This window comes from Rhinolophus ferrumequinum, chromosome 8 (assembly GCF_004115265.2).
Source record: "Rhinolophus ferrumequinum isolate MPI-CBG mRhiFer1 chromosome 8, mRhiFer1_v1.p, whole genome shotgun sequence".
In the NCBI taxonomy this organism is placed as follows: Eukaryota; Metazoa; Chordata; class Mammalia; order Chiroptera; family Rhinolophidae; genus Rhinolophus; species Rhinolophus ferrumequinum.
In genome coordinates, this window is record NC_046291.1 from 23,130,622 (window position 1) to 23,144,640 (window position 14,019).

The window sequence follows — 14,019 nt, forward strand, 5'->3', positions numbered from 1 at the left end:
CTTGCTCAATTCTCTTCCTTTCTGCTCCCCTTAAATCATGCAATATTCTTGAAAGTGTCATCCTATTTTGTTTGTTTTGATTTAAATTCTCTCTTCCTTTGGCCCCTATGTCACCGGGATATATTGAAGGAAAAATACTGTCCTTGGATTCCGAAAGTCCTGAACTCAAATCCTGGCTCAAACATGTACTACCTCTGAAATCTTAAAAGTTTACTTAAACATTCTGAGCTACTGTTTCATCTATTAAATATGGGGTAGAAATGCATACCTTCTATACACTCTTAAATTGAGACTTATGTGAGATAACATACGTAAAGGTCTTAGAGCTTTTGTTTTTTGCCTCCATTAAGTTTTCATGGCTTTGAGTTTTGGCCTTTTGTTGGTCCATTAACAACATCCTGTCTTATGTATAGCTACATGTATATACTTCATCTGCAAAAATATATTACAAACCCATTGAAGGTATGTTAATAACTACCAATTACTCATCAGCAAATGGCACTGGACCTAGTACCATGTCTAGCACGTAGTAGGTACCCATTAAATGTTAATGGCTAAACAGATGAATATGTAGCATTTTGTCTAAAGAGAAATGTCATCAAATAAATAATAACCCATCATGCTGATATCAGAGCTATTGACATAGGTACAATCTATTAATTCTTGACTATTAATAGACACATACATACAAGTTACGAGTGTATGTTATTTAAATCCACTTAAAATTTTTGGAACAATCGAACACCTAAGAATCAATACTAAGAAAATATATGAGTCATTACATGAACGATCTGAATATCACTCTAGAAACATTTTAAGTGCAACATTCATCTTACCCATGCCAGAATCAAGTACTCTCTCACTTTCAAAATGCACATTTGTTAAAACTATGAAAAAAATGATTTAAATAGTGCATTCAAAGAAGGTTCTCAGAACATTAAACATTTGATGTACAATTTTGTTATATCTGATTCAACAAATTAGTTAAAAAATTAATGGAGGTCTATCAAATCTATGACATCACCTACAATATCCTATCTTATCACATAAAGCATAAAATCAAATTTAAAATAAAACGTATTTTTGGCATGAGTTCACAGAGTCATGGAAATTCCCACAGCAATCCTCCTCTTTTATATAGAAAAAATAACTTTTATGTAGGCCTCAATTTTTAGTATTCTTGAAGACGTTCATTAGATAAGTGGTTTAGGGTATGAAGACTACAACCATAGAATGATAATATGTAGTAACTGACAAAAGTGTTTTACTTTAGAGTTAATCACTTCACACATAATATATATTCATCTAGCTGCATGGATGCCTCATAAAATAAGAAAAGAGTATTTTTCTTCTTTGCTAGAGTAAAACTGAGACTTAGAAATACTGTATGAGTTGGTATTGAGGTCAAAGGACATAACCTATTTTCTGCAAATCAAATCAATGGGTTCCACTAAGTATCCAACCATCTCCATTCCTATTCTACATTCAAAATAATAAATGCTCATGTATTTAGTATATATTTGAATGTCCACAGACTAAAGTGAAGAAAACAATAACATATGCCACAAGCAAACTATCATAAAAATTATAATATGCAGTATGTTATATATAGGAAATATCTGTATTTCTTCCCCTACATTACTTCTACATTTAATACACTTTAAAAAGTTCTTCATTGTTAATTTTTTCCTACCAGAAAGTATAAGTTATCATTAGAAAGAAACCCACTGGCTCTTCTGTGTCTTATATCTAAGTTCAACAACTTTTAGGTGACATTTTCCCCCAAAAAAACTTAAATCAAATATAAGCATAAAATGTTCTTGTCTGCTTTTGTCAAGCTTCATGAACAAGTTAAATAAAAAGTCAATAGAAACTAACATGTGTAGGAGATGACTTTCAAAGGGAGTGTTCCAGCTAAGGTGACATCTGCATTATTACATCTGCCAGAAGTTTGTGACTGCAGGGAAATGGCCAACTTTACTGAGCTCAATTTAGCACTTGAATGCCCAAGTGGAACTCACCAGGCTTGCCCTAAATTGTTTCCCTAAGCCATAAGTACACCTATGATTTTTCAGCACTAACCAATGGATGTAGTTTATCACATTGAACACAGTGCTAGTCCTATGAAAATTAGGTCCTTTGAAAGTACACTTACTCTTTTTTACTACATTAAATCTAGCAGTAAGTGGCAGTGAAGGGGGAAGAGAATGTTATTATCAGAATTAAAATAGTGAAAAAGAAAGGAAGGAAGGAAGGAAGGAAGGAAGGAAGGAAGGAAGGAAGGAAGGAAGGAAGGAAGGAAGGAAGGAAAGCCTATAGAATATTGAAAAAAGCAATTCAGGGATAATTTGTACAATCGTCCATAGTAAATTAAGTTTATACTTAAAAATTAATAGAGAAATTGATCCAAATCTTAGCCTACTATATTTACATGGGATGAACTGGATCACAATGGTCATGTCCCCTACTTTTGAACATCTGAAATGGATGAAACTAGATTTTTAAAAAAATAGTTATCCACAATGTTAACATAAGTAGCAGCACTGTACAAAAACAAAACAAAAACAGAGACAAAAAGGGACCATTCCAGGAAAATTGTCCAAATGGAATGAAATGCAAAAGAATACGCAATCATCATAAATGACGGGAATCTTCCATTTGATAATTTAACATGGTACAGCACAAGCAGAGTCTGGTTGTCTTATTTAAGCAAGAAACTTGAAGGAAGAATTCAAAACTTAATTCAATTTAGTTTTATCCAGGAAAAGAACAAAATTATACAATTAAGCAGGTATAATAAAATCCTTGAGCTAGGCATGTCAGTCAGAAATAGCTAAATACCCAGAAAAATCAAAAGAAGGAAATGAAAAAATTAAAAAGAATCACAGGCAGAAGATAATCAGATGCCCGAGACTGGTAATTGGCTTTCTCACTTTTTTTTTTTTCTTGCTTGTTCACTTTTTTTTTAAGTATCTTGATTGCCTCTCAATCTAAAATCCTTAGTCCAACTTGATATAAATAAAAATATTTGGAGCGTAATGTCCTGAAATAGTTCCTGCTCACAAACAAGCCTTAATATAGTTGACTTCCTTTCTTACTTATAACAAGAGGGGTTAAGCTGAAAGTTCCTTGTGCCTGTGCTTATCAATTAATTACTAATATAAGTGAAACTTTATAATATGTGCTGTTCTGTGGTAATAAGACTATCATCTTTTTATTGTCTACTGTTATTATACTGAAAGTGTCTGTTATATATAGTCTTACTTCCTCCAGATGTTATATATAATTTGCCTTTCCACACACCTAAACATATATGTATGTGTATATTCATATATACGTATACATATGGATATACATATATATGGATATACATTTATGTATATGTATATATATATGTATTTATCTGTGTATACATATATACACATACATATGTGTATATATATATATACACACATACACACATATATCATATAGAGATTAAATATCAAATATCTTAGGCTCTGGAGTACTACTCAGGTTTGATCTCAGTTCTGTTGTTTATTAGCATGTGATGTCAAGGAAGTTTCTAAATATCTCAGTGCCTCAGTTTACTATCTATAAAATCAGGATAATTATTACCTTTCGTAGGTTGTATTAAATGAAATAATGTGCTTAGAAATGTGCCTAATATGTAGTTGATAAATTTGGTGGTTATTATTTTACACTTGGAAGGCATTCAGAATTGTTTGATTGATTCAAATTTAATTCTCTGTATTAACAGATAGAATTGTGAATTATTTTGTTACTTTCAGGAATCAGCTATATCAGGAGAACCTAGCTGATGAAGACATTTCACATATTTATTTGATTTATGGTACTTGCAATTCTTCCTTCCAGGCCAGATTGATTTGCATGACCAAAGTTGAATCTGTCAATGTAGTAATGGAGGAAAGGACTATAGGTAAGATTTTTGTAGTTTTTGATAGAGAAAAATAAGCATATTTCCTTCGGGTAAGTATTGATGAAAATGCTATGTATGATGAGACTTTATGTGTGAATCGGTGTTGGTAGGGTAAGTAAATATGGAGAAAATAGGAATATTAAAGTTTGGCTAGCTCAGTAGTGAAGCCTAATGGATAAGGTTTATGCAAATGTACCTCCACTAAAAATTCTGACAGACTTAACTTTTCTTAACTTCTTGCAAAGTGATCTGGTAGCATGATGTTAATAGATCCAACATCTAAATCCCAATGCCTATACATAACAAGCATTGGAATCTCACATGATACATCTCACGTCATACTGAGTAAAGAAAAACTTTGCAAATCCTAAAGAAATCTACTGTAAAATATATTATCACTCTAGGTCGATTAATACCACTATATCAGCTTATAAATTGGGGGAACTGCCTAGAACAGTCAACTTTCCTAGCATGCCCTTGGGCAGCAATAAATTGTTTAAGAGGAAAAGGAGAAAGTCAGTGAACTCAAGTGGGAAAGAAAAATTTTTTGTTGAAACTGTCTGAATAATGGCTATCAAACTAACTTGGTAAGGATGGAGATTGCTCTGGGAGTCTCTAGGGGGTTGCCATTTCTATGCTCATGTATTGAGGATGGCAAACTGAGTTCTAATGGGTGCACATACTCAGAGCCAGGATGCTGTGTGGTTTACTCTAACAGCCATCTAATTTGTCTCATCGCCCTAAAGAAGGCTGGGATTGCATTCATCATCCTCAGCGTGATACATGTTTATCTCCACCCTTCAAGAAAAGGGATTTCTTACAGTAATTTCCACTTTCTCAAAGTCATGGAAAACTCATCAGTTATTTCTTTAATGCTGACCTTGTTACAATCATTGTTTTGTTTTCCCCACTCCAGTCTGTGAACATTGACATATAGACTAAATACGTGGGTATGTTCAATTTGGGAGTCAAGTTCTACACTTCATTTCAGGTAAATACAAGTTATAGACCACCTGTCAATTTGAGTGATATTCTCATCCTCTGCTAGTGAATGTGTTTATTACATATTAGAAGAATTTTAGCATGATTAACAACTGTAGAGTGAGAATTTGTGTTTATTAGCCTAATGGAGTGCTATCGATCTTATCATGAGAATAGCATTTGCATCATGAGTTATCATTGCTTCCTTTAAAACAGTAAGTCTGGTATTAACACAAGTAACCATTCATTATAAAGAAGATTAAGAAATGATACATTGCAAAATATATAAGCAGATGCAAATCATGACTGAAAATGAGTCTTTAAATGCATCTATGTAAAATCACAAAATACTCTTCATTATAACAAGTAGCATTTTCATTTTCGGGGGAAAGAAGGAAAACCTTCTTGGGCACTCAGCACATGCCAGATTTCCTTTACACTCATATCATTTAAGCTTCACAAATGATAAAGTAGTAGCAGGAAGAATATGAGGCTAGAGAAGCCAATCTATCTGATTGGGTTCACAGTCTGCTCCTTCCAGCGCACAAAGAAGGAACCAGGTAAAACTTAATGCACATCTAGCATTCTATACTTTATCCTCTCTTTAAGTTTCTCCTTATCTCCCAGTTGAGATTCTCATTGCCTATTTTCCCGGGAACCTATAAGAAAAGTGCAAAGGGACCTGGGCACATTGGCACCAGAGATATGTTGAGGCAAGAGAATGTTGGGGTCCTTCCAAATCACACCAAATAAATAGCTACCTCCTAGGCCTATACCTAAAGCCAACATTTCCAATACTGAAGCAGTTGAGACCTTGAAACAAAGTGCACCACAAACAAATGCAAGTGAAAAAGAACAAGTGATCTTAACCTATATCCAAACTGGCAATACAGAATTCAGCCATGTAATGCTAACTCTTAATAGAGAGATACCATCACTATTGGAGCTATATATGACTTGATGAGTAAGCCTCCCTGGATATTTAGAGACTGAGCAAACGCAGACATCATCAAAAAAGCAGAAGCTGCTAATGGTGAAGATAATCAAAATAGGGCAAGAAAGTTCAAGTCCTACACACACGCCATCAGCTGTGATGTTCTTTCAACTTCAGACCCCTACGTGCCACAGAATGATTGACACAGGTAGCTTCAGTGGCCATCTATTTTTATTTTGTTTTGCTTTTTTGTTTTGGTTTTGGTTTTCATTTCATTTTTTAATTAGTTTCAGGTCTGCAAAACAATGTAATAGACATTTATACCCCTCACAAAGTGGTAGCCCCCCAGCCCCAATCTACTACCCCTCTGATATCGTACACAGCTATTCCAATTCCACTGACTCTATTCCCTATGCTGTACTCCACATCCTGTGACTATATATGTATATATATACATATATATATATATATATTAAATTATAGTCAACATTCATTATTATTCAGCTTCAGCTTCAGGTGCACTGCAGTGGTCAGGCATCTACACCGTCCATGAAGTGGCCATCTATTTTGATTTTATTTATTGAACACCTCTAAATAACAATCATTATCGAATTGCCATGTGTGCGTCTAGGACACTCCACAAAGAAATAAATCAAACAGTAAAGTATCACTCAGAGAACAATAAATTCAGGGTTTAGGTTTACTAACACAATGACTCTGTTGAGTTCTTAAAAAAAGAGAAAATTTTAAGTATAATTTCTTAGAATCTTTTAAATTATTAATAGCTTTATATAAAAAGGGTTTAATGTAGATAATTATAAACAATAGGAAATAGACTTACAAATATACTTATGCAAGAAAATGAAGACTGAAAATGACAAATTATCAGCAAATAAATGCAACAGGATATGGAAATCAGAAAGATATAAGTGACCTGTAACAGTGACTTGTTCTAATCCTCCAAGGACCTTTATCACTATAAATATACAGTTATTTCTGCTTAGCTAGAATCTCAACCTGCCTTCTGGTTGTAACAAAAAAAAACTATTCAATTAAAACATCGAATTTGTCCAAAAATCAGAATGTTTATCAAGTGGAAATTTAAATCACAATAACATCTGCTATTTTTCACCCCAGGTCTCTTCCATTGCTACAACTGGCATACTGTATGTTTCTAGCACCCTCATGTGGTTTAATTGGAGCAGTTTCATAGACATTTAAAAATCAGTTTTCTGAAACTGAAACTGGTGGAACAGACTATATAATTCAACATGGAAGTTCTGCGGGCATCATAAACCAAGAAAGGAAACCCCAAGTCAGCAAAATTGTAAGATGAATGTATAGGCTTGACTCTTAACTAACTTGCTATCTACTGTTCATTTTATGTGAGCGCTAGAAAGGATGACTTACAAGCAAGATTGGAAAATGCCAGTTTTTACAACCAAGCATTTGTTGTAGGCAATTGTTGAATATATGAAAAAGAACCTCATTTTTCTCAAAAACAAAAGCAAATGTTTTTAGTGCCCAGTTTGTATGCATCTTGTTTAGATAAACAAAACAACCCAAGTATATGTCGCAGTCACTAAATAGTTGAGAAATCAAGGCTTTGAGACCTTCCACTGTCCTCAACCACATTTTTAATGATTACTTTTTCCACATTTTCTCAAATCACTTGAGAACAATTTATACAAACAAAAATTTCCCCCCTCTCTAAATATATGCCTAGGCTTATAGGTGAGACTTCTTTCCAATAGTACTATATTTCAGAGCCCTCTTAAAGGGAAGAAGCTAAAGAGGATTATACTTTGTCCCTTATATTGATAATAAATGCTCCTCTTATAAAAAATACATTTTTAAAACCTACCTGTGATTTCATAACCCAAGATGCCCCAACAGTCTTTTCACAAAAAATTAGAAAGTAGATCTTAAACCACTGACATTATCAGAATAGTCGGAACATGAAATGAAATTTTTAAAATAATTGGCCATGAAGGAGATAAAAATGTAAATTAGTAAGAGGTAAAGAGTCCTCCAACAGAAACTTGAATGTAGCTTATTTGTATGCTGAACTGGAAGTCCAAATGTTAAAAATATCAGTAGAATGCAAGAGAAATACATATGTTCATCAATATACAGCAATGTGTAGGTTGATATTAAAAAAGAGAAGTCATCTTTAGAACTCAGAAAATGTATAGAAAACAGGAATATTACTTTATTGATTATTCAGTTTAAATCCAGGTATTGTTGGATAATTAAATAGCACATGAATTCATAAATGTGGACTGATTTTCATTGCAAGGGTGGGGGTAAAAGACAGTTCAAATAGTAATAGATACCTTTCAATAGGTAAGCATTTAAAGACTACCATTTCTTCTGGTTATGGCTACTGCGTTCCAACTTTGGCACCACTTACCTCGTTGAAGCATAATTTTGGTTGAATGCTTAAGGATAAGAGGAAGACTATTCAAGAATTGCGTGGAAGATATCGGAGTTTAGCCAGAGTCATACTGCCTTACCTGTTGAGCCCCTTCAGTGTTTTTTCCATGTTTAAAATGTCACGCATCTTATACAAAAACCACTTGTCAATGTATGTGAGCTTCATAACCTCTTCAAGGGACATGTTGTCTTCCAAGGCCTGCCAAAGGGAAAAAAGATACTTTTCTTTGGCAAATATTTTATAAACGTCTATGTGATTGAAAACATCCAGCAGCCATTCCCCTCCATGTCATTCACAGAGCCTGAGGCTACAGACTGAAACATGGAACTGATAAAATATCATTGATGTCGTTCCCAATAAACCTACAGATACTGTCAACTATATCCATAATGGCAACACAGAGGAGGTGCCCATAGTTAATCAGAGCCGTGTGTGCTCAGAAAACCCCCCTAACAAGCTCGGCTTCCTGCTCTTTATAGGACCAGGTTACCAGTTATATCCTAAATTTGGGACATCTCTTTGGAACTAAAAGGAATCTCTTGAAACTACAGTTAAACCAAATAGGTAAGAAAATCTAGAATCATTATAATGATCATTTAATTTGTATTTTGGATAATTACCCATTAGCAAATAGCATACTTGCATCACCTCATTCCACATTAACACAAACTAGTCAGTGAAAATGGATGGATCAAATCTGGACTTACGTTATTTCTCTAGAATACACAATCACAGAAGACTTCAAACAAAAGCTATTTGCATCAGTTACTATGACTTTTGTGCTAAGCGAGGCATTTTACAAAATCCTAATATAGTCCAAAACAATGTAATAATAACCTCAGTATTTTTCTGAAGCTTACTTTAGCAATTTCTGAAAAGCAAAATTACAGCTGTGAGTCATTAGGCTGCGTAGATAAGGCAACCGAAAGAAGAGGTAAATTTTCAAAACCAAAACCTTCATCTTTAAAAGACTTCTACTCTTATTACTTATTTTATATAATATAAATATATATATAATATAAAATATATATAATATAAAATAAAGAATATATATGTTATATATATATTCCTTGTTATAAATTTAATCTATATTTTATATATACATATGTACATATATATACATATATACACATATATATCAAATGAAAAACAATGATGAGATAATATTTCAAATCAGCATATTTTAGAATGGCACACTATATTTTTATATCCCATTAAAAACTATATGTAATTAGTAACTCTGTTGTTATGTGTCAACCTAGGGATCTTAATTTTTTTTTTTTAATTTTTACTTAGATCTAGTATCAGAGAGATCATAATTATAGGTGTTGAGATATAGCATAGCTCATAATTTTTTGACTAGAATAAGATGATATCTAATGGAAATACTCAAAGGCATGTTCACTTCATAAGTCTACTTATGTTTCTTTTGTTTAATTATCCCTATAGTTATAGCCTGGTCCCCAAGTACTTAATATTCTGTCTTATTTTCCAAGTGATTAAGACACAATCAAATGTTGGCCATCAACACTGTGAGTGGGACAGAACCTGAAATTAGTGCACTTTTGACAGACCAAAGGACATTTTCACACAATCACACCTAGTAATCGCCTTGCAATTGACAGAGGACCTAAAATCCTGTAACCATTTTACAGTGAGGAAGGACAAATATAGTCACATCTGCAATCTCAAACAGAAAACAAGATGCTGCCCATCTTGGGACTTCATCTTCAAACATTGCAGCCTCACCATGACACACGGCTGTAATGAAGTTCATGATGACTCCAAGCAAGTTTGAGGTGACTCTAATGTTCCCCAAATAAAAAATAATGCCCTGTTTTCTCCCCAAATCAAAAGAGGTGATGATCCAGTCATCCTGAAATAAGACTGCTGCAAAAAGAAGGCCTCAGAGCAAGTTGCCCTTTTCTAAGAATTATGAAAGCAAGCGAAGATTTACACACTCCCTTCACTCTTTTTCGCCTTCAGCCCTCCACAGTTCTTACACTCTTTGTCAAAATCACCAAGCTCTTGGTTGCTGTGGAAATGAACAGTAATGATGACCTCTAACAAACAGAAATCAGTTCCTTCTCCCGGCACTCTGGCAGACAATAACTTATATCTCAGACCCTGTACCTCTTGCTTTTATATAGGGTACTCTGTGCAAGAAAGAATCTCCACACATTTTCCCTGAATTCACATCCTTTATAAGTCTGTTAGAAAAGAATGAGAGATTTGTTTGAGTTTTACAGCCTTGCTGAGAACTTGGAAATACTTCCCTTTTTCATCTGCCTCAAAATGGCAGAAGCGTGATAACTAGACTTAAAGAAAAAATCTATTTACTGCCCTTTGTCTGGAAAAAATATATATGTATATAGCCATACACATATGCATATGGATGTGGTAGCTTTTTAAACAAAAGACTGAAACAGGAACAATAAAGAAGGTGAAATGGCTTTCTCTAGTAACCTTTCATTACTACTCTCTACCACCCCCACCACCACAGAAAAATGTTAATTCTCTATTACCTGGAAATTCAATACTGAGAAATGTCTATCAACAGATACTAGCATATCCCAGAATTTCAACTGGAATTAAATATTCTGCATTTAGAAACCATAAAGGTGAGGAGTGTATACATTGTATGTAATGAAGGAAATATGCTCTCCTTTTCTTCCTCTCTGGAGGACTCTGAATATACGGACGTAAAAGTTGCAGTGAGTTCAGAATCTCTAACAGCATTTTTCTATTGTGACAAACGCAAATTACAAAGACAGATTCCCCTTTTAAAGACAAAATTCATATTTTCACTCACTCATCCCACATATGCACACGCACATATAAAATGGGCAGTGGGGCTTTGTAGCTCCAGTGTGGTGTGACACTGTTGGAGGATTAATGCCTAAGCTTCCTTAAATGTCAAAAAGCCATTCAGGGATTTCTGATCAGACAGATCCCAGCTGCCCAAGTCACCTTTTATAAAATCAGATAAGCTGAAACTTCAAAACTCTAAGCATAGTAAACATGAAAGGAGATTAATATGGCATTTAATTTGCATAAAAGGGAACTAGTGAGTGGAAGTGAAAAATGTGGGCTTTTTTGTTCTAAAAGTAAGACCAATAAAATAATTACAGAGAAAAGCCTATAATCATGGAAGTTCTTTGTAGTCTGTTGTTGCTTAAACACAGACAAAGAAGCAAATAAGTAAAAGAGTATTCTAGAGTCTTAGATCACCCGTAATAAGTGATAATATTTTATGCATCCTTCTTTTTAAAATACAATTTTACACATTTTCAAGGAACAAGTAATGAGAGTGATAGGAAGTGACAAGCCAATATTACCAAATCTACTTAACAGTATTGATACTCTATATACTAAACAGGAGGAACATTCTATCTATGTGATCATCCCTTAAAACCACAATGTGTCCTGAAGTCCTGCCTTCAAGTCAAATAAAAAAGGGTAATTTTTCATTAATTAGAGAAGTCTTCAGTTTCATATTATTGAAGATAATTAAAATTTTTCCAAAAATCCCTGAATTCAAGATCACTTTGTGATTCAGTTTTATTTTAAAGTCCAGGCTGACTATATTTTGAAAAAAAATAGTAGCTCTGGGCCCCTTGTCATATATTACCTTGGCAATGGCATAGATGCGGGTGCTGGATGGCTCAGCCAGCTCTCTTCTGAGATCTAGGTTCGATGGCCATTCTTTGTTCATGGGGAGTTGGGAAGTGAAACCATTTATAGAAGGGTGACACATCCTTAAAGCCTTCTGGAAACTCTCCTCGAAGGTGCGACCAATAGCCATGACCTGTAATACACATTTAAGAGCTCCGATTTAAAGAAAGAACTTACTTTCTTTTTTCTAATTTGTAACAGACCTAGAAAAGGAATGTTTTTCGGAAAAGATTTAGGAATAAGACATGTATCAAAAGAACACTACTTAAATTTAGGTGTTATTTTTCTTCCTCTCTCCTTCTCTTTATGGTTTTGATATAACGAGTCTTCAATATTAGGTCAGTCTTCTACCACTTAGGCAATTTAGCTATATTTGCGGAGACTGATGTGGAAATCACCTGTACCTAACTTGGACCTTAGTATTAAAATAAGGAATCTGTGGCAGAGCATATAGACTTTTGTGCAGATATCTGTTTAGAATAGAAAGCAAATGAAGAGAAACCAGACATATATTAGCACAAAAATTGAACTACTTCTAAACAGGTATCAGTCAGTGTCCAAGACAGGTTGGCTTTTTATATAACTAAGCATCAATATTAATAGAACCTTGAGAATAGTAACAAATACCAAATACTGACAGATTCAGATTTTGAGTGTAGGTAGAAACTAAATTCCCCGTGACAAATTCAAAACATCTTCCCACAATCTTTACAGCTGATTGTACACTAATCAATTAGAAAAACCATGCAGAGATTTACTTTGGACAAGTTACAAGTCAAAACTAAACTTAAATTGACTTTGAAGCCTACCCAGTTATTTTCAGCGGATAAACACAATCTTTGAATCTTTCCATAAAATAATAGATTGCTATGCATTTTGGGTCTCCAATATAAAATAATAACAGTCATAACCCTGTCACCAGTAAACTTTCATGATTCCTCAAATAGACCTGAATTCTGATGAATGTCAATTTAGTAAACTTTCATGTCAATTGTGTGACAAGATACATATTCAAAGATTACAAAAGCCAAACAGGTAACCTTTTCACACTGCTCCAAATTTAATTAGAAGTAAGGTAAGATTCTCAAAAGCCAGAATAAATAAAATGTTAGTCCAATTCAGACATGCAATTTTACAGGCATAGTGGTGTTTGAAGATTTAGACATATCTTTATAGCTTTGCTAGCCTAGGCATGGGAGAGAGTGCCAGAAATAAGATGTTTTATGGCACTGTCAAATTAAGAAAATATTTTTGTAATATTTAATAAAATATGTAAGTATTACATTTTTAAAAGTTGGCCCTAAAGTATTAATAACTAGTTCTATAAGTGACTCACCATAAATTTGTATTATTATTTAAGTACACTGTCCATGATGCTATATGGAATAAATGCAATAAAAGAGAAGAAAACATGCCTATATATTAATAAAGGAATATGTAACTGTGTTTGCTCAAATTTCTGCTTTTTAATGCTTTATATTATTAAAATTCACATTCATTAAGTAAAAATGTCACCATTTTTTTTAGTGGAATAGCTATTATGCATCCCCTTTGTATAAAAATAAATTTCATTGTATTCTAACAGCATCTGTATATAAATAGTACTATATTTTGACTTTTACCACAGTTTAATTCATATTATATTTGGTTCAGTTTATATATTCTGAACTTATCAACTACCAAGAATGTCTCACAATTAACATCTGATTCACTGTTTTATCCTTCCAGTGCCTTGCATGAAGTAAGATCTCAGGAAATGTTTACTAACTTGAGTTGAACTAAATGTAAGGTGTTAAAATTAACTGACAACAAAAATCCCTCAGGTAATGAACTTTAAATAAAAACATACAAAATTGTCTCATATTCTTTGGCCTACAAATTTTACTGTGAACATTTGAAAAGGGATACTTCACACAAAAAGTAAACTAAATAACAGCTGTTTATTTGACAGAAACACTACCAACAAGACTTTTCATGGCATTTAAGTTCTAATTCTATTATGTACTTTGAAGCATGATGGAAAAAAATAAGACTTAAAACAACTATGAAGGA

At 33.4% G+C, this 14,019-nt stretch overlaps 1 protein-coding gene across 1 annotated transcript in view; it reads right to left on the bottom strand.

Annotated features, from left to right (window-relative positions):
* The window catches only part of CPS1 (carbamoyl-phosphate synthase 1), a 118,127-nt gene that overhangs the window by 51,931 nt on the left and 52,177 nt on the right, over window positions 1–14,019 (bottom strand). The window contains exons 20-21 of the mRNA XM_033111655.1: window positions 11,924–12,100; window positions 8,372–8,490 (exon numbers count right to left, since the gene is read on the bottom strand). Of these exons, the coding sequence (XP_032967546.1) occupies window positions 8,372–8,490; window positions 11,924–12,100 (296 nt within the window). The remainder of the gene's footprint in view (window positions 1–8,371; window positions 8,491–11,923; window positions 12,101–14,019) is intronic.